Here is a 25,849-nt window from a genome sequence, read left to right as displayed (position 1 = left end):
CTGGAGAATCCTGCCGGTATGAGCGGCCGGAGAATTCCAGCCAACATTGCGGATCAGTAATTGCAATAGACTGTATCAAATCTCAGGCCACTTCCTGTTTTGAGTTAACTCATTACAGAACTATTGCTTGTACGTAACACAAATGTTTCTACTACCCAGCTAATTGCACTTTCTCTTGTTTCTTGCTCATGTCCGGCTAGTTCAATGTCTCCAGCAACCTCTGGCATCCCCGATAACTAGGCAATGCCTGCAGGATCCCAGCCTTCACCATACCGGTGATGACGAGACTGGTTGGAAGAGTCCAGTTACAAATCTGAGTGATACGTGGTCATACTCGGCACCAGATCTACCAGGGTAAGGAATGTGTTCCCGACTGTGGACCCAAGGGATGTGTTCTGCTTATTCCTTGTAATGATGTAGAGAGTGTAGGAGTGCAGCCCCAGACTGAGGAAGTGGAAAGTCGCCCCTCATCATTAGAATCATTGAATCCTTACAGTGCAGAAGGAGGCCATTTGGCCCATCGAGCCTGCACTGACTCTCTGAAAGAGCATCTTACACAGGCCCATCCTCCCCCATATCCATGCATTTACCTTGGCTAATCTCCTTAACCTACACATCAGTGGACACTAAGGGACAATTTAGTGTGGCCAATCCACCTAACCTGCCCCCCTTTGGAATGTGGGAGGAGACCAGAGCACCTGGAGGAAACCACACAAACACGGGAAGAATGGCTGTGCGGAGTTCGCACAATGACCCGAGGCTGAAATCGAACCCGGGTCCTTGGCACCGTGAGGCAGCAGTGCTAACCACTGTGCCACCCTGTGATTATCCTGTGATTGTGCTCCATCCCGCATTGCAATGATGGGCAAACTGCAGCCCGAGAGCCATGTGCATTCCGTCTGGATTCAGAGTGAGGCCTACAAGGCATTTTGTGCAGATTGCCACATTCTGCTGATTTGTGTAGCATTTTATGTAGCTAGCCACATAGCTTTTCTCCTATTGATCTAACTGAAGTGATACACATGCAAAGCAACTCACCTGATGAAGGGGCAACACTCCGAAAGCTCGTGCTACCAAATAAACCTGTTGGACTTTAACCTGATGTTGTAAGACTACTTACTGTGCCCACCCCAGTCCAATGCCAGCAACTCCACATCATGATGTATGAATGATTGAGCATTTTCTATAGCTCATTCTGAAATAGTGGGCGTGTATTAAATGTCTTTAATCTTAATTATGGGGTCATGGTTAGTGAACAAGTCCGATTTCAATCTTGTGGCCCACTGAGATGACGGGGGCCACTCAGGCAGCCCACTCACTAGACTAGGTTGCCATGTGCTTGATGTGGCTATCAGATGAGAATAGTCTAGGCTCTCAATTTCCTTGCTGACAGGAAGAGGCCATCCATTCCCGTCAGCTGGGTTCACACATGAATGATGTGGGTATGCCGGCATTGGACTGGCGTAAACACAGTAAAAAGTCTGACAACACCAGGTTTTAGTCCAACCTATTTATTTGATAATATACTCACAAGCTTTCGAGGGACACCCTCTTCGTCAGGTGAATGGAGAGTTCTGGCCTCAGACAGAGCATATAAAGCACAGACAGTTTAGAGATTACTGATTAGAATGCGAATCTTTACACCTAACCTGCTGTTCAAGACCTGAAGTGGCTGATAATGTGAGTGGAAGGAGCACTGATCACAGTTTAAAGAGATGTGTATTGTCTCCAGACAGTACAGTAAGCGAGGTTTTGCAAACCCAGGCAAGTCACGGGGGTTACAGATAGTGCGACATGAACCCAACATCCCTGTTGAGACTGTCCTCACGTGTGCGGAACTTGGCTATCAGTCTCTGTTCAGCGACTCTGCGCTGTCGTGTGTCATGAAGGCCACCTTGGAGAATGCTTACCCGAAGGTCAGAGGCTGAATGCCCGTGAGGCCCAGAGGCATTCAGCCTCTGACCTTCGGGTAAGCATTCTCCAAGGCGGCCTTCATGACACACGACAGCGCAGAGTCGCTGAACAGAGACTGATAGCCAAGTTCCGCACACGTGAGGACGGTCTCAACAGGGATCTTGGGTTCATGTCGCACTATCTGTAACCCCCGTGACTTGCCTGGGTTTGCAAAACCTCACTTACTGTACTGTCTGGAGACAATACACATCTCTTTAAACTGTGATCAGTGCTCCTTCCACTCACATTGTCAGCCACTTCAGGTCTTGAACAGCAGGTTAGGTGTAAAGATTCGCATTCTAATCAGTAATCTCTAAACTGTCTGTGCTTTATATGCTCTGTCTGAGGCCAGAACTCTCCATTCACCTGACGAAGAGGGTGTCCCTCGAAAAGCTTGTGAGTATATTATCAAATAAATAGGTTGGACTAAAACCTGGTGTTGTCAGACTTTTTACTGTGTTCACACATGAATAACAGCCGACAAACCTGTACTGATGTAATGACACCAATCTAAGGCCAGAATTATCCAGTCCCGCCGGCAGCACATCAAAGGCGAGATTTGTGGCCCTGCCCAATGCTGGAATCGTAACAGAAGTTCAGTGCACCATTTAAAGGTCTGTTGACCTTTCATTTCTGTTCTTGATGCCGCATGTAGCTGGAAAATCCCGCCATGGGTTTCTGGTTGTGGACTGCCCCACACTGCGTGGGATTTTACAACCTCGCTTGGGCGAGGCTCATAAAATCAGGCCAGAAGCTAATGGAGAATTCTGTTGTGCGAGCCTCACCCACCCTGACTCCGGGGGCGGGCAAGGTGGTAAAATTCCAGCCATCTTCTCACGTCCACCCTGCTAAACCCCTCCATAAATTTACAGACCTCTACCAGGTTCTTATGAAATGTCTTGCAAGACATCGCCATTCAGAAATTAAGGAGTAAAAGCACTGAGAAAGTGTAATGCTAACCTAAACAAACAGTAGACCCGTGTTTTGAGTCGGGGTCTATGCTGAATTTGCTCAAGCAAGCAGCCTGGTTTCTACAACTGGCTGTGGCCCCTTTCTACTGGAGAGGAGGCGGGGAAAAGGACAGAGGTGAAGCTGACAGGCAAGCACAGGAGGGAGTGCAGAGGAGGTTCACTGGGCTGATACTGGAGATGAGGGGGTTGGACTATGAAGAGAGACTAAATAGGCTGGGTCTGTACCCGTTAGAGTTTAGAAGGATGAGGGGGGATCTTATAGAGATGTATAAGATAATGAAGGGGATGGATAGGGTAGAGGTAGAGAGATTCTTTCTGCTTAGAAAGGAAAGTAGGACTAGAGGGCACAGCCTCAAGATAAGGGGGGAGGGGTGCAGTTTAGATCAGAGTTGAGGAGGAACTTCTTCACTCAAAGGGTAGTGAATCTCTGGAATTCTCTGCCCGTTGAAGTGGTGGAGGCTACCTCGCTAAATATATTTAAGTCACGAGTAGATAGGTTTTTGATAGACAAGGGAATTAAGGGTTATGGGGAGAAAGTGGGAAAGTGGAACTGATTCACTTCAGATCAGCCATGATCTTATTGAATGGCAGGGCAGGCTCGAAGGGCTAGATGGCCTACTCCTGCTCCTATTTCTTATGTTCTTATGAGCATGGGAACAGACTTGTCTGTGATACTTCACTCACTCAAGTAGTAGCCTACCTGCCATGATTGTATAGACTTGCACATGTAGGATGGCTTCCTGGGCTGGATGTTGAGGGAAACTGACCCTCAAACAGATTTGGCACATTCAGTCCAGAAGAGAGGCAAATTGGGGACTGGGTGGGTGGGGGTGGGGTCAGCGTAGTGGGAAGGGAGAGGGTTATATGGAGGGGTGTGGCTAATGTGGAGGTGAGGGTGCTAGTGGCTGTACTGATTTGTTTTGTGGGTCCCTTAACAAAGATGGATTGAAGTATTGGCATATTGACTTATTTCTGTGTGCATTATAATTTATGGGTCTTTTTCTCTTCCAAGGGTGTGGTACTGGGGCCAGAATGCTGTGTATGACAGTGGTGGATATGTGCAGAACCTTGGCAGGACGGGGCAACAGAGTAATTACACGCTGTGGAAGCTACAGGAGAGAAATTGGCTGGATAGAAAGTAAGTTTCATTACACCGAGTGTCACTGAGAAATAAAACAGGATCCTGAAGGCTTGGCAGTTCTGAGGCTTCAAGGTTCAAATGGTTTCTTTTTGCCTTATATAACATGGTGGGTTAAGCTCGTTCAGAACCAGATTCAGTTTAACTGGAAGACTAAATCATTGGACACATTCCCAATTCTGCATATGTGCCTGTGCTGTCTGTAACACCGACCTTTCATTAAAGGAAGAGTTTGTAATAAAAAAGGTATGTTGTCACTTTCCCGGTACATCTAAGGGTAGCACGGTGACACAGTGGTTAGCACTGCTGCCTCACAGCGCCAGGGACCTGGGTTCAATTCCGGCTTCGGGTCACTGTCTGTGCTGAATTTGCACATTCTCCCCATGTCTGCATGGGTTTGCTCCGGCTTCCCCCCCATAGTCCAAAGTTGTGCAGGTTAGGTGGATTGGCCATGCTGAATGGTTGGGGGGGGGGGGGGGGGGGGGGGTGCAGACTTGATGGGCCGAATGGCTTCTGCACTGTAGGGATTCTGTGATTCTGAAATGGCCCTCCCAGCCCGTTACTTATTTCTGAGCTGACTGTTCTGCAAGTGATTCTGCAGAGCAAGGTCGCAGAGATGAAATGAGATCCTGTGTCTCTGGTGATGATGGCTTGCCAAGGCACGAGTAGAGCTCCCCTGTACTCCTTTGAATAGTACCGGGGGACCTTTCATATCCCTCAAACGATGGACAGGGTCCTCCCAAACTCACAGTACTCTTTCAGTGCTGCTTTGAGGTGAACTCATTTGGAGTGGGGCTTGAGCAAACTCATTTCTAATTCAGAGGTAAGATTCCAACAACTAAATGGACGCTTTATAGGTACTTCCAGTCATGCCCCACAAAATCAATTTATATGTTATGTATTGAAGTTCACTTGTTTCAGTGGAAGCTGCAATGTAAACACCGTCATAAACATCTCCTTATGGTGCCAGCAGGTAACAGTCTGATAGGAATTTCACTATACATTAGACAACTTCTGTAGATGATGGTTGAGGGATGAATGATGGCCAGGACTTTGGGAGAAAATTCCTTTTGATATTAAAGGAAGAGAATCAAATAATGTTGACTCCACTTAAGAGGGAAGAGGGGTCTTGTTGAACTTCTCAGCTGACAGTGTGACTCCCTCAGGACTGCGCTGAGAATGTCAGCCTTGATTATGTGGTCATGTTCTTGCAGTTGGACTTAGACTCGAACTCAAGAGGTGAGGGTGCTTCCCATTAAGCCATGGATGACACTATAGCCCTAGGTTTGTGAGCTACCTGCTCAGGAAGTCATAGAAGTGTGATGGTCAACTTATTACTCTTGAGTCAGGTTGTCAGCCATGATTCCTGATCACTGTTGAGTTAACTGGAAAGCACGTGGGTGAGAACAAAGTTGGGCTTGGCTCAGATCTCATAGAGTGCCTACAGTGCAGAAGGAGACCATTCAGCCCATCAAGCCTGCACTGACAACAATCCCATCCAGGCCCCATCCCTGTAACCTCATGTATTTCCTCGGCTAATGCACCTGTCACTAAATGGCAATTTAGCATAGCCAATCCGACTAATCCACACATCGTTGGAGTGTGGGCAGAAACCGGAGCACCTGGAGGAAAGCCACGCAGACACAGGGAGAATGTTCAGTCACCGGAGACCAGAATTGGACCCGGGTCCTTGGTGCTGTGTAACCACTGCACCACTGTGCTGCCTTTGGCTTGTTGAAGTTTTTGTTCGAGGCTTACTTGGCTGCGCTCCCAAAAGTCACCGATGTATGTTGACCCTCGCCCTGCAGAGTCAACGCCAGTAAGAGGAAATTGAAAGGGTTCAGAATTGCTGCTACTTTTCAAAGGGCGACACCTTCTAAATTGCATCCCATGAAGTCAATAAAAAGCTGATGTAAAGACATGCTGCATGTACGTTTTAAACAGACCTGTTATTTTGCCCTGCTAGGACAAGGGTCATCTTCATCGAGTTTGCCCAGTATTTCCAAAATGTGGATTTGTACAGTGTGGTCACCCTTCTCGTAGAGTTCCCTTTCTCAGGAGGAACGTTCACCACTGTTGACATCAAACCATTCTCACTGGTGCAGCTGAGTACCGGAGTGGACTTCCTGCTCGTCATGATGGTAAGTCCTTACTACCTGTGGGAGCCACATGATGTGGCGTTCAGTCGTCCTGCTGTAATTCACCCAGCAGACATGAATTGGCAGCACTGAGGCTGGAGGCATGAAAGCCTGCAACAAAAAGTGACACTGGGGCGGGGAGTCCCACTCAGGTTAAAGTTGAGCAGCAAGAGCTTTCCCTGTACGTCAACCGACAAGGCATTCCAAGTCTCTGGAATTGGGTGCACTGTTCTGTGCAAGGAAGTCTTGGCCCATTTGCTGTCAAAAGGCTCTCACTTATTATAAGTCAGGTTAGGTCAATTCTGATCAATGATCAATTCTGCTACACAGTTGTGTTGTCCAGTATCTGCACTGGGAATAGCCACAGCCATTTGGGCATTCACGGTTTTGATATTCGTACACTGCCAAGTGAGGTTCCAGGTTGTGTAGTTCTATATAAACTGTACAACCAGCATCTGAGCAAAGAGCTTGGCTGTATTCACACTCTCTTTCATGTCTTCTAAAGAACAAATTGTTTCACAACCATGCTGCCTACTTTTGCACCAAATCTGAAGGCGGTTCAAATTATTTTGTGTATACCTGCTACAGTACCATTTGGAAAAGAGGCCATTAAATAGTCATTCTTGTGTGAATCTCACATTTCCGTCGCCACTGGTGAGTACTTTGCTGCCACCATTGCTTCTTTAGGGTGTTTCCAGCACTGAAACGTTCCTCACCGGATGGAAGATGTTCTGAAAGACTCTTCATCTTGGAAGCATTAAAGCAATGAAGTTGATATCTTAAGGCAGTATTGGGTTAGTGTTCTTAAACCCATGATTATGTGTTTTATTAGCCTAATCTAACCCCCTTACATTAAGCCCTAACCTGAAAATTTAGCTAACGGAAACAGAAAATGCTGGAGTATCTCAGCAGGTCTGACAGCATCTGTGGAGAGAGAGTAGAGCCAATGTTTCTAGTCTGGATGACCCTTCTACAGAGCTGGTTGGAGAGAAAAGCAGTACTTCTCCTGGGTAGGTATTCCTGGAAGGGACGTGGCAGTGAGTTAAACACCAAGACTAGGCTGATACCGGAGTTGAGGGGCTTGAGCTATGAGGAGAGGCTGAATAAACTAGGCTTGTACTCGTTAGAGTTTAGAAGAATGAGGGGAGATCTCATTGAGACGTATAAGATGATGAATGGGATGGATAGGATAGAGGTGGAGAGACTCTTCCCGCTCAGAAAGGACAGTAGGACTAGGGGGCACAGCCTCAAGATAAAGGGGGGGCGGTTTAGAACAGAGTTGAGGAGGAACTTCTTCACTCAAAGGGTGGTGAATCTCTGGAATTCTCTGCCCATTGAAGTGGTGGAGGCTACCTCGCTAAATATTTTTAAGACGCGAGTTGATGGGTTTTTGATAAGCGAGGGGATTAAGGGTTATGGGGAGAGGGCAGGAATGTGGAACTGAGCCACGACAGATCAGCCATGATCTTATTGAATGGCGGGGCAGGCTCGAAGGGCTAGATGGCCTACTCCTGCTCCTATTTCTTATGTTCTTATGTTCTTATAAAAGCAAAATACTGCAGATGTTGGAATCTGAAAAGTGTTTAACTCACTGCCACTAACCCACACATCTTTGGACTGTGGGAGGAAGCCCACACAAACATGGGGAGAGTACTGCTCTTTCCTCCAACCAGCTCCCACAAGAGGTCATCCTAACTTGAAACGCTGGTTCTATTCTCTCCCCGCAGATGCTGTCAGACCAGCTGAGATTTTCCAGCATTTTCTGTTTTTTGTTTCAGACTCCAGCATCCGCGGTATTTTACCTCCTGGCTGAAAACTCAGCTGCTAGTCTTTTGGAGTCAACTGAAGAATCATTTCACCATTCGTTTCCTTGCAGATTTTCCTCGCCTTCTTTGTCCTGTACTTCACGATTACTGAGTTACTCTTGATCAGTCACGAGGGCAAGGCTTACTTCCTTCAGTTCTGGAACTACCTGCAGTGGTCCATCATTATTCTCAGTATCTGCTGTGTGGTCGTGCATCTGAAACGTGCTGGAATTGGTGACAGGCAGTGGGCAACGTACCGTGCCAACCCAGACCGCTTCACCAACTTCTACCAGATGGCCTACCTCAGCTACATATTCACCAGCCTGGCTGCTGTCCTCCTCTTTCTGCTGACTATTAAGGTATGATCCCAAGGAACGTTGACCACGCTGATTCGTAGAAGTTTGAACCTGTCTGCGCCTTTAGCTTCACAATCCAACTCGCTGGAACAACACAAAGTGGGCCTCATTTTCGGCTACTAGACCTAAAGTAAAGTTTATTTGTTAATCACAATAAGGCTTACATTAACACTGCAATGAAGTTTCTGTGAAATTCCCCTAGTCGCCACGGTCTGGCACCTGTCCAGGTCAATGCACCTAACCAGCACGTCTTTCAGAACTACCGAGGGCAGCTGGGAGCTACAGAATTCACAGAGTGACATTATTTTCAGATGAAGCAAAAGGAAGGAAGTAAAACTTGCATCCTTCATCCTAGGAACAACTCATAGTCCACAAAACCATTGTCGATTATTGGGGAAAAACCCATTTGGTTTACCAATGTCCTTTGAAGGAAATCTGCAGATCTTACCTGGTCTGGCCTACATGTGATTCCAGAGCCACAACAACGTGGCTAACTCTCAACTGCCCTCGGGCAACTAGGGACGGGCAATAAATGCTGGCCAGCCAGTGACGACCATGTTGCACGAATGAATAATAAAAAAAAGTCCCATTAACCGTTCCCCCAAAACCATCACAATATTTCAATTTTCATCACTACAAGCCTGCCCAAAAGGCCACTGCAAGTATCATAGTGTGGCACAGCACAGAATGGAGGGCCATTCAGCCCAGCTAGTTGGTAGAACTTTCCAAACACCCAACCACCACCACCTCCCCCCTCACCCCTCCCCCCCCACCGCCCCCTCCCTCCCTCTCTGCTCTTTCCCCACAGCCTATCATTCTTTTCCCTTAAGGAGATGTCCAGTTCCCTTTTGAAAGTTACTATTGAATCTGCTTCCATCACACTTTCAGGTAACGCGCTCCAGATCAAAAACCACCCCCTGGGTGAAAAAGTGGCACAGTGATTAGCACTGCTGCCTCACAGTGCCAGGGACCCAGGTTCAATTCTGGCCTTCAGTGGCTGACTACATGGAGTTTGCACGTTCACCTGTGTCTTCTGAGTGCTCCAGTTTCCTCCCACAATCCAAAGATACATGGATTAGATTGATTGTCCATGTTTAAATTCCTCTTTAGTGTCCAAAGATATTCAGGTTAGGTGGATTGGCCATGCTAAATTGCCTGTTAGTGTCAGAGAGATTAGCAGGGTAAATATGTGGGGTTACAGGGATAGGGTCTGGGTGGGATTGTTGTCAGTGCAGGTTCAATGGGCCGAATGGCCTCTTTCTGCACTGTCGGGATTCTATGATAAATCTCCTCCTGCTCCTTAATTTAAATCTATGCCCCTGGCAATTGACCCCTCTGCAAAGTGGAAAAGTATTTTCCTAAACATTTTCTCTGGTCCCTCAAGTTAAAAGTTAACATAAGAAATAGGAGCAGGAGTAGGCCATCTGGCCCCTCGAGCCTGCCCCAGCATTCAATAAGATCATGGCTGATCTGTCGTGGCTCAGCTCCACATTCCCGCCCTCTCCCCATAACCCTTAATCCCCTCTCTTATCAAAAACCCATCAACCCACATCTTAAAAACATTTAGCGAGGTAGCCTCCACCACTTCAACGGGCAGAGAATTCCAGAGATTCACCACCCTTTGAGTGAAGAAGTTCCTCCTCAACTCCGTTCTAAACCGCGCCCCCTTTATTTTGAGGCTGTGCCCTCTAGTCCTGCTGTCTTTTTTGAGCGGGAAGAGTCTCTCCACCTCTATCCTATCCATCCCATTCATCATCTTATACGTCTCAATGAGATCTCCCCTCATTCTTCTAAACTCTAACGAGTACAAGCCTAGTTTATTCAGCCTCTCCTCATAGCTCAACCCCCTCAACTCCGGCATCAGCCTAGTAAACCTCCTCTGCACTCCCTCCAAGGCCAAAATATCCTTGCGTAAGTGCGGCGCCCAAAACTGCACACAGTACTCCAGCTGCGGCCTCACCAATGCCCTATATAGAAGTTTGTTTATTTGTCACAAGTAGGCTTACATTAACTCTGCAATGAAGTTACTGTGAAAATCCGCTAGTCGCCACACTCCGGGGCCTGTTCAGGTACGCTGAGGGAGAATTTAGCATGGTCAATGCACCTAACCAGCACATCTTTCAAACTGTGGGAGGAAACCCACGCAGACACGGGGAGAATGTGCAGTCTCTTTACTGATAGTGACGCAAGCCGGAAATTGAAGCTGGGTCCCTGGCACTGGATGTAGCAAAGCAACTGAATAACCTGGCCCTGCTGTGTCAGAACCAGGGTAAATATTTTGAGGTTGAATATCTGAAAATTCTGCCCCCTATGTCAATTGGAAAGTGTCAGATTATTGATATGTAGGTTTTTCATAGATTAGAAGCCCTACAATGCAGCTGGAGGCCATTCAGCCCATCCAATCTGCATCAGCCACAATCCCACCTGGGCCCTAGCCCTGAAACCCCACATATTTACCCTGCTAATCCTCTGACACTAGAGACGATCTAGCATGGCCAATCAACCTAAACCACATATCTTTTGGAGTGTGGGAGGAAACCAGAGCACCCACATAGACACGGGGGGACAGTGACCCAAGGCCGGAATTGAACCTGGGTCCCTGGCGCTATGAGACAGCAGTGCTAACCACCGTGCTGCCCACATTTTGTTAGGCAAGACTGTGGGAGCAAAGTGAGACATTGGAATGAAGATCCAAATCAGCTGCAATCATAATCAAATAATGGAACAGGCTCGAGAGGCTGAATGGCCTCTTCCAGCTCCTGTCTCTGTTTCAGCATTCTTTTGAAACATTTGCCTATGGTTTGAATAGATAAAATTGGATAATTAATTCAGATAATTTTTCTGGTTGGTTTGGGGTAACAGGCTGCCCGACAATTGCGGTTTGTCAGGAAGTGGTCCATCTTCGGAAAGACCTTGTACAATTCTGCAAAGGAATTGATGGCGATTGGTGTAATATCAGTGAGTCTTGTTCTTGCCTACACACAGATTGGTTATTTGGTGAGTATTTCACTATACAGGTAGGCTATCGTGACGTTACTTGTTATGATTGTCAGCTATCTCTACATCTGCCAAGACTGCAAATCTCTGGAACACCATCCACACATTCAATTAGAATCATTGAATCCCTATAGTACAGAAGGAGGCCATTCAGCCCATCAAGCCTGCACAATTCCACCCAGGCCCTATCCCTTAATCCCACATATTTACGCTGCTAATCCCCCCGACACTAATGAACAATTTAGCATGGTTATGGTGCAGACTCAATCGACTGAATGGCCTCCTTCTGCACTGTAGGGATTTTATGATGTTTGTATCTAAAACATAGAAACCCTACAGTGCAGAAGGAAGCCATTTGGCCCATCAAGTCTGCACCGACAACAATCCCATTCCATTCCCAGTCCCCACAACCCCAGACACTTACTCTATTAATCTCTCTAAACTTCACATCCCAGGGCACTAAGGGGCCATTTAGTATGGCCAATCAACTTAACCCACGCATCTTTGGGGTGTGGGAGGAAACTGAAGCACCCGGAGAAAACTCACGCAGACATGGGGAGAGCCTGCAGATTCTGCACAATGATCCAAGGTCGGAATTGAACCTGGGTCTCTGGTGCTGTGAGGCAGCAGTGCTAACCACTGAGCCATCGGGCCGCCCGTTTTAGGATACTGTCTAATACCTAGTCCTTTGGTTATGCATTCTCTCCAATACCACTTCACGTGACTCGATGTCAGACTTGGTGGATAGGTTCCACTTAATCATGTTGAGATGTTTTAGTATGCTAAAGGCACAATATAAGTGAATGTTGGTGTTATCCCAATAATTTTGATCAGCCAAACAAATGTAGCTAATGCATTCAAGGTCAAAAAGCAATGTCTTGGTGATGAGTCTTGAATTCCAGAGTACTCTATTTGGCAACCACACTGCCGCAGTGGATAATGCTGACAATGTGGCTTTGAGTCTCTCTCTGCTCAGCTGATGTTGGCCAAAACAATTGAAGTCACGGGAATTGGCCTCAGAGCTCTGGAAGAGGGAAGAAGAAAAAATAATTCAGTCAGTTTTCCATCACCTGACTGCTTTCCAATGTCCCTCCCAAAGGTACAGATTGGTGTTGTAGAACACAGAGACCCTACAGGGCAGAAGGAGGTCATCTGGCCCATCGAGTCTGTGCCAATCACAATCCCACACCCCCCCACCCCTAATCCCACATATTTACCCTGCTAATCCCCCTGACACTCGGGTCAATTTAGCATGGCCAATCCACCTAACCTGCACATTTTTGGACTGTGGGAGGAAACCAGAGCACCCAGAGGAAACCCACGCAGACACGGGAAGAAAGTGCAAACTCCACCCAGACAGTGACCCAAGGCCAGAATTGAACCCGGGCCCCTGGCGCTGTGAGGCAATAGTGCTAACCACTGTGCCATCCTGAAGTAAGGTGTGAGGCCTTCCATGTTCAAAATGCACATGACACTCGCAGGCACACACAAAATGGCCAGCTGGGCGTGGTATCATCAGGCAAGTGCACACTTGTGAAACCGCAACACGGGAGAGAAATCAGTCCTTAGCAACATGAGTTGGGAAGGGAGGAGAGTGAGAGAGGGGGGCAGAATTCACCACACGTGTATGTTAATCACTGACATAATGAAAAGCCGTAGGATTTGAGAGGGGGCTGACAGGGCCTCGGGCCTCATCTGAAAGACGGCACCTCTGACAGTGTGGCTCACCCTCATTATAGCACTGAAATGCCAGCCAAGTAAACAGCAGCTGTTACCGCATTGGTCGATAGATAACGTTTCCAGTAACAGGCAGAAGGGTTTCTGAAAACTTGACTTTACATTTCAGGTTTTTTCTGCTAACCTTGATGACTTCAAGACGTTTGGAGGCAGCTTTCTCTCCCTGTCTGCCGTGATTGAGAAAGGAATTGGCTTCGAGCAGTGTCTCTTTGCATACCCAAGCCTCTGCTACATCTACTACATCAGCTACATCGTCATTGAGATATGGATTATACTGCGGCTCTTTGCTGCAGTACTCATTCAGAATTACAGGGCGATGAAGTTGGAGATGTACAGGCCTGCAGTCGAACCACAAGACTACGAGCTGGTGGAGCTGTTTGTCAAAAGGTTGAAGATGTGGATTGGTATAAGCAAAGTGAAAGAAGTAGGTATCTGCTGTTGTAATATTTTAACACATCCCTGTTTTGAGGGTGAAATAACTCCTAGGAGGCCAGTGTCCCTTCACCAGATACCCTTTATTTATAAACTCTACTCCACTCCTACAGTGTTTCAGATAGAGTCAGAACTAGGAGTGCCAACAGACCTGACATTCCATATTTATATACACGAGACTCCCTGATTGGGGAGGCAATTATGGCCTCAATCAGGGAGCTCATACTCCAAGAGGCCAATCTCCATGGGGCCTCGTTGAAATCATTACAGGGTGAAAGGTAGAATTACAGAGCGTTTAATCGTGGAGGGGCACTACTTCCGGAAAGTGGGGATGGCACAGTGGTTAGCGCTGCTGCCTAACAGGACCAGGGACCTGGGTTCAATTCCAGCGTGGGGTCACTGTCAATGTGGAGTTTGACGTGGAGAGGCTGGCGTTGGACTGGGGTTAAACACAGTAAGAAGTCTCGACACCAAGTTAAAGTCCAACAAGTTTATTTGTTAGCAAACATCACGAGCTTTTGGGGCTTTGCCCAAAGTCTAGGACACTAGAGCCATATAGGTGTGCTGGATCAGTATTTAAATATGGTGCTGGAACCTTCGACCCTGTCAGCTGAGGGCAGGTGGACAGATCAGCTGCTGCTCCGCTGGGAGAGTCGGAGGGGAACTGATCTGTGTGTAATTAATGAGGTTCCAAGCACAGAATCTGGTGCAACAGCTTGCTATTCTGGTCAGCAGGACAGGGACAGGTACCATCAGAGTCATTCATCCCAAAATGGGAGAGTTCTGCCGTGTTCTTACTGTCAGCACCAATGAGATATTGACTCGTGGAGTTAGTAATTCCCATTGCAGAGAGATGCTTTTCATTCTGCCTCCACTGTGCCACCTCAAGGTCACTTGGATAATCTGCAGCTGAGGTAATTATCACAACGAGGTTGCCCGGAAGGATCAAAGTTAATCGGGATGTTCACACCATGGCACTTTATACATTAAAGAAAGACTTGCATTTGTGTATTACTTTTACAGCTGGTACGGCTTGAAGTGTAGCCGTAGTTGTAATTTAAGAAGCATGGCAGACCACTTTGTACACAGCAAACTCCCATAAACAGTAATGCAATAACAGCTGGATAATATGTTTCAGTGATGTGAGTTGAGAATTTGATATCGAAAAGACTTTTGGGCCAACACCCCCCTCCACCCCACCTTCCTTCATTGACACAGGGCTGCAAGATCTTTTAGACTCTACTGAGAAAGTAAGCGGAGTCGTGGTTTAATATCTTAAATCAAAAAATAAATCAGACGGAATTCTCTCTGTACTGCAGTGGAATTAACATGCAAATCCCTGGAGTGGGATCTTCTTTTATTCTCCTTTGACATGTAACCCATCAGTTAGGTTTTGTTTTTATTTTCACAGTTCCGCCACAAAGTCAAATTTGAAGGCATGGTCTCCTTACCGTCCCGGTCTTCTGCAGATTCTAAGTCAACGTACCTCCACACCGCCAGCACCATCTCTGACATTTCCTCATCCTCCACTTCCAGCGTTTCCATCCCAATGGACACCTTCCCTCCCGCTAGTCCCAACAAAGAGGCGCAAGTCGAGACGAACATCCACCGCCTAGCGCCACTGTTCGAAGCACTGCTCGAGCAGTTCGACAGGGTAAACGTGGCGACGGAGGATGTCTATCAAATTGAGTGTAAACTGAGGAATGTCCAGGACAGAATGCGCCAGAGGAAGATTAACAAAAAGGCTGAAGAACTGTTTGCTGCTTATAGGCAGCTCAGAGTCAGCAGGAGACGGGGTGACAACCTCCATTTATCTCAATGGACCTCAAGAGGCAACACAAGGACAAATAGCACAAGTGGTGTGCAGGCTGGGCAGCAGCTTGGAAATATCCTATCAGCTGAAGGCTGCACGACACAAGCTCAGCCGCCTCGAAGAAAGCCTAAAGCTTCAGGCAAGAAATGGCAGCACACTACTTCAGATGATCAAATGCACCCGAATACTGAGTAGGTGTTTGTATCATACAGCACAGGAGGTCATGCAACCAATCATAGCTGTGCCAACACTCTGAAAGAGCCATCAACTGATCCCCGGCTCACACTCTGTAGCTCCGTAAACTGACTACAATTTGCTTGCGAAAAAGCAGGAGAGAATGCAAATAGTGGCATTGGCATCATAAAAAAAGTGACGACCAAAGTACTGCATAGGTCCAACAAGGTTGTCGAACAAACACACTTTGGTTTTGTAAAGACTTGAGGCTGAGAACGTTACCTCTGGAATTAAGGACAAAAATAAGTGGACACCGCCCACCAGGGGATAGCCACCAACGTTACCCAGGTCCCTCACCCTGCTGCAGTTTGGGAAGCCCTGATCTAGCAGCATGGCAGAGAGCACCACAAGACAAGTTATCCACCCAGAGATGCCTTAAAGAGGATGGACACTTTAAGGAAAAAGAAAATGGTTTACTTTCTATGTATTAACAAGCACTTTAATTTGAGGACAGCTCAGGAGGAGAGATTGTATAAATTCGCTTTTGTAGCCATGCACTAAAAGGTGCACTTATTTAAAAAATGCTGTTTTAATCACTTCATTTTGAGTTACCTTCAGTTGGTGATTGAAGAAAGTCAGAGCACACAAGTAATTTTACAAGTCAGTATTTTTGCTTAAGTTTCACTAATTTCTGCAACAGAATGTAACATGGCAATGTGTTGACTTTAATCTGTAAATAGAACTTTTAACTAAAGTAACACTGTTCCAGCACTGCACCTAGGAAACAGAACTATAAGTATTATAAAATGCACATAAATCCCCAACACATTTACACACCTATACCCAAAGCCGAAACTAGTAGCAAGCTGACTTACTATTATAAGCATATGCTGGACAGTACAAATCAGTCATCACGATGGAGGCATTGTAAGAGACTTGTGAATTAACAAATTAAAACTAATTCCTCGATCCTACACACTCAGCAAAGAAGTAACAGCGTAGAAATTACTGTTTGTGATGCAAATACACATGATGCTTATGGTACAATGTTACTGTGTTTGCTATCTTAAGAGGTGCAACAAATCTAACACCTCATTGTGTCATAGAATCATAGAAACCTGACAGTATAGAAAAAGGCCATTTGGCCCATCAAGTCAGCACTGACCATAATCCCACTCAGGTCCTAGCTCCACATCCCTACATACTTACCCACTAATCCCTCTAACCTACGCATCTCAGGACACTAAGGGCAATTTTTAGCAAGGCCAATCAACTTTGGACTGTGGGAGGAAACCAGAGCACCCGGAGGAAACCCACGCAGATAGGAGGAGAATGTGCAATCTCCACACAGACAGCGACCCACGCCAAGAATCGAACCCAGGCCCCTGGAGCTGTGAAGCAGTAGTGCTAACCACTGTGCTGCCCTTCGTGTCCTACGAATGGGCTAACTACATCACGGTGACCTTAGCCCTCACTAAGGGGAAGCATTTGATTTAGTTTTAAGAGACGGGTCAGTCATGATTTGATAACTGAATGTTCAGGCCACCAGAGGTTTCTACTACAGAATCATCTTTTTGTTCTTGTCCCGACTATCTCTCTCTCAGGTGTGCCTTAACGTGAGTGGTGATAACCGATAAAGGGACACCTTATTACTAGCTAACTGCAAAAATTGGATGGGGCAATGGTTAACTTTTTTAAATTAATTTGTGGGACATGGGTGTTGCTGGTTGGCCATCCCTAATTGCCCTTGAGCTGAGTAGCTTGCCAGACCATTTCAGCGGGCAGTTAGTTGGGAATCAACCACATTGCTGTGGCTCTGGGGTCACAGGTAGACCGGACAGGGTAAGGACAGCAGATTTCCTTCCCTAAAGGTTTTTCCCCTTTGATTATTTCTGTTGACCTGTTTAATCTTTTGAAAAGCACTTGTGGCAAAATAGTGCATCCAACGCTGAAACATTGGCTGTAAAGAGAAATCAAAGCAAAAAGCGCAGGATTTCTTTCAGTCTCAGACATTTTGAGGGGAATTTTCCCATCTTGTCTACTATGGCAATCGTAGTGGGCAGGGGGCAGACTATGCCAAGGTCCATTGACCTTGGGTGAGAGTTTCCAGTTTTGGGGCGAGCGTGCCCAGCCAGAAAATTCCACCCTTTGTTTCCCCCTTACTATCAGGCACTGTAGCAGCTCCAGGCCAATCTTCCCACCATTGCCAGGAATGAGTTAAAACAAAAGCATTTCTTTTTCATTAAATTGGAATGCTCAAGGTAGTCATTGGACTTTTATCTCTTTCTTAAACAAAGGCCTACTGGTGATGAGATTTCCTCCAACATTTGCAATGGGAGTGCAGAATAGGCTAGTCTATTTTGGCTTCTCATTTTAATTCCTTTCTCAAGAGTTATAAAGCCAATGTGCAGAACGGACAAGGAAAGCCCTTAATCCATCTCCTTGCTTGCTCCAAAAATCAATTCACATTGAATTCAATTCACGGTTTCCCCAACAGAGACATACAAGATCCAAACTGACAAGAGAAGACATTACACCTAATCGCATGCTTGATCCTGCGTTTGATTTTAGCTGAGTCAGACAGGTTGAGACAGAAATCAGCTATCCATTCAAAACGCCAGAAAGTTTTTCACTGGTATTCCTCAAAGTACACCTTTAAATCCCACTTCTGATAGTTGGGCCTGATCAAAAAAGCTTCAATAATTAAACAGTTATGATTTAATTCATAACATTACTTACAATGGCGCATGGTGACACAACGGTTAGCACTGTTGCCTCAGCACCAGGAACCTGGGTTCGAGTCCCAGTTTGGAGTCACTGTCTGCGTGGAATTTGCACATTCTCCCCGCATCTTCGTGGGTTTCTTCCTCAAAGACTTGCTGGTTAGATGCATTGGCTATGCAAAATTTTCCCGAAGTGTACCTGAACAGGTGCTGGAGTGTGGCAACTAGGGGATTTTCACAGTAACTTCATCGCAGTGTTAATGTAAGCCTACTTGTGACTAATAAATAAAAATAAAATACAATGTGCTAAAGTGCCAAATGCTAATTAACGGAGGACAAATCCCCAAGTGTCAAAGCCACCTCAGTTATGTTATTCATTAGTTATTTGAATATCTAAGATCTTATATTCACCCAGTCAGAGAGATAGAACAAAAGATCTCCCAGCTTGCCAGGTTATTTTGCTGCAGAACATGATGTATCCCTAGACATCAGAGTATCTAGGTCCAAGCGGGGAAACCTTTTGTGATGAGAGGTTGTTGCAATGTAGCTCAGTCAGGTCTTGGTGAAAAGATTATTACAAACCAGACATCATTCAGCACATGGCTTTCTTACCAGAACGAGGAACGCTCCACAGTAATAGCAAACACCAAGTGAATTGTAATGAATAGATGGATTTCGCCACTGGTCTAAATATCCTTGCAGAACTTAGGGTAATTTGGACTTTTGGAACCACATGCATCGCTTTGCCTTTGGTTAACATTCCAGTGTAAAAGATTCTTCCGTAAGCATCCAATGCTAAATATGTGGGATATGCAAATAGCTTAAGGCCCTGGAATTAGAACTCCAATGCTCATTTATCAATTTAATCGCTTTTTTGCCATCGTTTCGAGGAAGTTTGATAATCCATTTCTTTGAACCATCAGTAGACAGTATTAATGTAGGATTAAACCAAATGTGTAAATAATTGTAATCATTACGCCAGAAACATTTCTGATGCACTGAAAGACAATGTCAAATAAAGGTTTGACTGATTAAAATGAGTTCATTGTTGGTATATCAGGATTTGAATTTTCTTTTTAAATTAAAACAGAAGACATAACAACTTCACATCACAAATGGCAAACTGCATATTGATACTATATATATATATCTTCAAATAAGCGTTAAGACTTTTGTGTTTCCAGAGATGTTGCACCTGTCTTTTTTGTGCAGGATTTTTAAAATCTATGCTCACCTGTCTGATCCGAAAGGAATATTCTGAGTTAACCTACAGTCTTTCCCAGTTCTGATGAAGGGTTCCGAAATGTTACTCCTGTTTCTCTCTCCACAGATGCTGCCAAACCTGAGTATTTCCAGCAAGTTGCTCTCATTTCAGATTTCCAGCATCTTCAACATTTGGTTTGTGTAACCTTAAACTGTATTTGTTAATGTGCACCTGAGATTTCCCTATTTCACTCACAAATTGTTTAACTACAGCTTTTGTTTCAAACTTGTCCAATTTTTCCTCATTAGTCCTTTTACAACAGACATCTTGTATCTTACTAGATGGCACAGCTGCCTCACACTGCCAGGAACCTGGGCTCAATTCCTGGATTGGGTCACTGCCTGTGCAGAGTCTGCACATTCTCCCCGTATCTGTGTGGGCTTCCTCCTGGTGCTCTGGTTTCCTCCCACAGTCCAAAAGGCATGCTGGTTAGGTGCATTGGCCATGCTAAATTCTCCCTCAGTGTACCCGAACAGGCGCTGGAGTGTGGCAACTAGGGGCTTTCCACAATAACCTCATTGCAGTGTTAACGTGAGCCTACTTGTGACACTAATATGTGAACTTTACAGCATCCCTGTATTTAGATCTTTCTAAACAAATTAGCTGTCTATGTACCCCTGTGTTATACTGTAACTACAAATCAGAAGTACTTCATTGGCTGCGTACTGCTTTGGGATGTAGTTAAGTTGCTGCGTTGAATGGGAAAACAGGCGGCACATACAATGCAAGTGGCAACGGCGATAGTTTAACACTGAAAATACCATAAATATTTAGCCATCTCTCGAGTGATGCAAAGGACTATAAAATCAACACAGTCCAGTTCCAAAGAGGATCATAATCAGACTCAAAACATCAGCTCGTTTCTCTCTTCACCGATATTGCCAGACCAGAGTTCTTCCAGTACCAGCCTACGTGACACATGCCAATTTAGATTGCACATAATTTGAAATTTATAAAACAAAAGTCTGTCTCAAGTGGAGTGTCTATAAATTGTTTCTGTTTACAAGGTATGGAAACCATGTTCTTGGAAATAATGCATTGGGAAGGGTACATTATATGAATATACAAACAGACACTCCAGCGGAGGCAGGTACTCCCTTTTCTGCAGAGCCCAGAACTTTAGAAGCTACCTTGACTGCTATTACAATCATAGAATGCCTACTGTACAGAGACCATTTGGCCCATCAACCACAATCCCACCCAGGCCCTATTCCCGCAACCCCACATATTTACCCGGCTAATTCCCTGACACCAGAGTCAACTTAGAATAGCCAATCAACCCAATGCGCACATCTTTAGACTGTTGGAGGAAACCAGAGCATCCGGAGGAAACCCACGCAGACACCGGGAGAAAGTGCAAACTCCAAACTTGACACAGACAGCGACCCAAGCCCGAATTTGAACACAGGTCCCTGGCATTGTGAGGCAGCAGTGCTAACCGCTGTGCCACCATGCTGTCTGTGGTACAGTGTATAACTTAAGACTGGTGAAAGAATCAATGGAAGTCATTCCCACATTGAATCTTATTCAGCCATCTTATAAAAATAACTGTTTGGGGCTCTACAGTAACTGCCAATATCAAAACAATAACCATTACTAAATTCGGAGTAAAGAAGGAATAGTGAACTCCATCAGGTGACAATTTGTAAAGGAACAACCCATGTTAACTCGAGCAACCATGTTCAAATGCAATTTATTCACTTTTAGTGGAGTCTTAATTACATCATACACTTGACAACTGTGCTCCAATTGTGTGGAGAACAACAACATTCATTCCTTTACAAGGTAATTGCACAACATTAGTTATTACAAGATCAGAATGGAACTGAATACCAGGTCTTCTGCCCTGGTCATACGCTCCTCACACCCAAATTATCTTCGCTATGGCAGTTTGCTCTGATCGTCAAGCCCATTAGTGAGTCCGGCTTTGTGGCGTCCGTGACCTCTCGGGGCCCCCTTTCCAAACGGAAAAGTAGGTTGTTTCTTCAATACGTCACACCCAACATATAGTTTCACAGAGATGCAGGTGGGAAGATCCGTAATTAACAACCGCCTCTGCGCAATTATCTGCATCTTCAAGCGGCCTGTGGCCAAACTGGGATACTTCTGTCTGGGAAGTCAGGAGAAAGCAGCATATACCTTTAACTTCTTCACAAGCTCTGCAGAGATAATCCCCCATCCCCACTACGCACCCCCCAACCCATCCCCACCCACTTCTGCAGACCAAATAACCATTTGGCTTTCATCACAGTATCGTGTACATATTGCACACATTCAACAGGGCCTGTGTGTACACACGCCAGGGGCCGTTTTAAACAAAGTCTGTGAAATCATCCACAGTGGACATTAGTCTTTTCCTCTGGCCGGTTTCTGCACCGGCCGGCTGTGACTGCGCCTGCGTCTGCTGCTGCTGCGAGTGCTGTGGGGCGTAATGGTGGTGGGTTTTGCTTTGGCCGGCGGCGTGCATCTGAATCAGGGAGGTTCCAGCGTTCTGACGATACTGTAGGTCTTCATACACCTATGCAGAAAGAGAAAAAAGGTATACGTTTTATCTGAGAAAGAGAGAGAGAGAGAGAGACAGAGGGGGGCATCAGCCTAAGAAATGCTCAATAGCAGCAGCACCCACGTTCATTAACCATTTACAGAGCAGTGCCCAATCATTGCCAGATCCGGCCCTAAGCAAAAGGCTTGCAACCCATGATTAAGATACTGGTTTACATCACAGAAACAATCGGCACAACTGGTCCATACCAGTGTTCATGCCCTCTATGAACTTCTTCCCTACTCCATGCCCCCACCACCATTTTCATCAACACATTCGCCCATATTTCTAGCTTCCCTTTAAATGCACCCATTCACCTCAATTATCTAGTAGCAAGTGTCACACTCTCACCACTCACTGGGTAAAGAAGTTTGATGGTGAGGCGATGGCCTAGTGGTATTACCGCTAGACTACTAATCCAGAAACTCAGCTAATGTTCTGGGTGACTTGGGTTCAAATCCCACCACAGCAGATGGTGGAATTAAAAAAACTGGAATTATGAACCTACTGATGAAACCACTGTCGACTGGCGGAAAAGCCCATCTGGTTCACTAATGTCCTTTAGGGAAGGACATCTACCATCCTTACCTGGTCTGGCCTACATGTTGACTCCAGAGCCACAGCAATGTGACTGATTCTCAACTGCCCCTCCAAGGACAACTAGGGATGGGCAATAAATGCCATCAACGCCCATGTCCCACAAATTAATTTTTAAAAAAATTTCTCAATTCCTGACTGGATTCTACAAAGACATGTCAAACTGATTATTTTTACATGAAGTGCAGAGAAGGCTAATTAGTCCAACTGCTCATAGCTGCTATTTATACTCCAGGTGATCCTTCTCCAATGCCTCTGTACCCAATCCTATCAGCATTAGCTCCTCTCTTTTCTCCTTTGTGTGCTTACCTAATTTTCACTTAAATACGTCTATGCTATTCACCTCAACTACTCCATGCAGCAGAGAATCCAATATTATAACCATCTCTGGACAAGGAGATGATCGGGTATTTAGATAAGTGGCCAACAATTGCCAGTATCTGTACCTTAGATCGAATCCGTTTTATCTGTCGCAACCTGGCTAACCACTTGGATGCATAGGCTTCTGAAGGAACTGCACTGTTGTGGTGTACAAGCGAAGCCATCTGGTGCAGGGAAAAAGACAAATTCTCAGCACTGACACAAACGAAACTAGAATCAAAACCGTACATCAGACCAAGATCTGTGTCTAAAGATGATAGCCGTATTGTAGCATATGCATTAAAAAACTGAGCAACTGGATAAAGTTGAAGACTTATTTTCAATCTGAAACAAAAATATAAGAATAGTTGACATCCCAGCTGAATCCTGCAGATTGCTAGCTTGATAGGTGTAATGTTGCATAGCATCCTAGGAATAATCTTGGCTTTGGTGCAATCAAATTCCTAGGAAGAATGAACATTTTGCATGCACCACTAAGTCACTGCCTTCTGCAGACACTGGTGATATTATTAACGATGTGGAAATGCCGGCATTGGACTGAGGTAGCCAAGTTCCACACACGAGGACTGCCTCAACCGGGTTCACATCACACTATTACCCTCACAACTTGCCTGGACTTGCAAAATCTCACTAACTTTCCTGTCTGGAAACAATACACATCTTTTTAACTTGTGCTTAATGCTCTCTCCACTCACAATGTCTGTACCTACAAGACTTGATTAGCTGTAAAGACGCTCATTCCAATTATTATTCATGTAAAATGAGTTTGTGTCTTTATATACCCTGCTTGTGATCAGAACTCCCACCCACTGACGAAGGAACAGCCAGTTCCAAAAGCTAGTGGTGTTTGCTACAAATAATCCTGTTGGTATTTAACCTGGTGTTGTGAGCCTTCTTACGATGTTATTAACAGGCAAAGAACAAGATGTTGTAGGTTAGTTGAACAGAAGATGCCAACTGTTCTAGTGGGACTAAGAATCATAGTGCAGAAGAGGCCAATCGGCCCATCAAGACTGCACTGACTCTCTGAATGTATCTTACTCTCTCTCTTGAGCCAACCCAGTAACCCCACACACATTTTGCAGGACTAATCCATCTAACCTACACAGCTTGGGACACTAAGGGGTAATTTAGCATTGCCAAACCACCTAACATGCACCTTTTCAGACTGTGGGAGGATACCAGAGCACTCGGACAAAACCCATGCAGACACGGGGAGAACCCACAAACTCCACACAGTCACCCGAGGCCAGAATTGAACCTGGGTCCCTGATGCTGGGAGGCAGCAATGCTAACCATTGTGCCACCGTGACTTGAGAAAGTTATTGATCCAATCAAGAAAAGATTCAAGTTTTTAAGTCTCATGTTAGTGATGTCTGAAACATTTTGCTACATTTTGTAAAGAAGGGGTTACAAAAAGGTCTGCAATGAATTAAGCTTCTCGAAGCTGAGAAATGAACAGTTTGATGTATGTGTCTGTCTCCAGCAGGGCTCTTTCCAAGTATGACCAATGATAGGTCATAATGTAGAGATGCCAGCGTTGGACTGGGGTAAACACAGTAAGAAGTCTCATAACACCAGGTTAGAGTCCAACCAGTTTATTTGATAGTAATCTTACAAGTTTTCGGAAACAGTGCTCCTTTGTCAGGCGTGTGAACCTACCACACACCTGACGAAGGATCACCGTTTCCAAAAGCTTGTAAGATTACTATCAAAAAAATTGGTTGGACCCTAACCTGGTGTTATGAGACTTCTTACAATGACAGGTCAACAGCCTACAGTTGCATGTGGGCTCAATTCTGCTTTACATCCCTTTCCAAATCCACGTATAAGCTTCAAAAGGAACAATGATTTGCGAAAGAGAAACCAGCAGCAACTGGTGTGAGGAGGCACAGCCTTGTCCAAGTGGCTGCCAGTGATATGCATTCAATGTAAACATGGAAAAAAGCAAACAACTTTTGAATTACAAACTTGCTGTTTAATGCCACAAGGCAATATTCGCTTTGGACATGGGCAGAAACCTGTTGTGATTGGTGTCAATGCAGAACAGGAGTTAATGAAAATTACAATGTGGCCCACTCCAGTCTGCATAACGGCAGCTAAACCTCTGAAGTCTTGCAAAGAAAGAGCTGAATTAAACAACAGCCTTGTACTTACATTTGCGTGCAGAGCCATTTGTCGCACTAACAGGGGAAGATTCTTGTCTGACACAATCCTAGCCACACTTGTGTCAACCAGCCCCTCCATATCTACAAAAGAGCAAAATTAACCTGCATCACCTGTTGAGAAACCATGTCCAAAGAAAAAGTTACATCTTGATATGAAGTTATTTACTTCCAATTACACAGATACTGATTTGTATAGAATTACAGCACAGAATCAGGCCATTCAGCCTGTCAGGTCTGTGCCAACATTTGTGCTGCACTCCAGCCTCCTCCCTCCCCTTTCCATCTAATCTTAATCAGCATTGCTTTCTATTCCTTTCTCCCTCAAACCCTTACCTAGGATCCCTGACATGTACCTATCTTACTTTCCTCAACCAATCCTTGTGGTAGCAAGTCCCAAATTCCAATTCACCATCCAACAAGATTCTTGGTGCTTTAAGGAGCTTCAAGCTTTTAGGTATCCAGATCACCAACAACCTGTCCTAGTCTCTCCATGCCGACGCTATAATTAAGAAAGCCCACCGACGTCTTTACTTGCTCAGGAAGCTAAAGAAATTTGGCATGTCTACTACGACTTTCACTCAGTATTACAGATGCACCACAGAAAGCATCCTATGCAAATGTATTACAGCTTGGTATGGCACCAAAACGGCAAGAAACTAC

General features: G+C 45.4%; 2 protein-coding genes across 6 annotated transcripts in view; one reads left to right on the top strand and one right to left on the bottom strand.

The window, feature by feature from the left end:
* Nucleotides 1–19,274, top strand: part of pkd1a (polycystic kidney disease 1a) — a 211,401-nt gene extending 192,127 nt beyond the window's left edge. Inside the window, exons 41-47 of the mRNA XM_080206859.1 lie at nucleotides 201–354; nucleotides 3,937–4,062; nucleotides 6,029–6,203; nucleotides 8,077–8,364; nucleotides 11,224–11,358; nucleotides 13,205–13,519; nucleotides 14,939–19,274. Of these exons, the coding sequence (XP_080062985.1) occupies nucleotides 201–354; nucleotides 3,937–4,062; nucleotides 6,029–6,203; nucleotides 8,077–8,364; nucleotides 11,224–11,358; nucleotides 13,205–13,519; nucleotides 14,939–15,535 (1,790 nt within the window). The 3' untranslated portion in view covers nucleotides 15,536–19,274. The remainder of the gene's footprint in view (nucleotides 1–200; nucleotides 355–3,936; nucleotides 4,063–6,028; nucleotides 6,204–8,076; nucleotides 8,365–11,223; nucleotides 11,359–13,204; nucleotides 13,520–14,938) is intronic.
* Nucleotides 19,275–21,711: 2,437 nt separating this feature from the next.
* The window catches only part of tsc2 (TSC complex subunit 2), a 78,191-nt gene continuing 74,053 nt past the window's right edge, over nucleotides 21,712–25,849 (bottom strand). For all 5 annotated transcript variants that reach the window (XM_080206854.1, XM_080206856.1, XM_080206855.1 and 2 more), the window contains 3 exons: nucleotides 25,179–25,270; nucleotides 23,087–23,185; nucleotides 21,712–22,019 (listed from right to left, as the gene is read on the bottom strand). In XM_080206854.1, coding sequence (XP_080062980.1) covers nucleotides 21,813–22,019; nucleotides 23,087–23,185; nucleotides 25,179–25,270 — 398 coding nt within the window. In that variant the 3' untranslated portion in view covers nucleotides 21,712–21,812. The remainder of the gene's footprint in view (nucleotides 22,020–23,086; nucleotides 23,186–25,178; nucleotides 25,271–25,849) is intronic.

Source organism: Carcharhinus amblyrhynchos, chromosome 18 (genome assembly GCF_965287045.1).
Source record: "Carcharhinus amblyrhynchos chromosome 18, sCarAmb.v2.hapA, whole genome shotgun sequence".
NCBI classification, from domain to species: Eukaryota; Metazoa; Chordata; class Chondrichthyes; order Carcharhiniformes; family Carcharhinidae; genus Carcharhinus; species Carcharhinus amblyrhynchos.
This window is presented reverse-complemented; position numbering and strand designations above follow the sequence as displayed.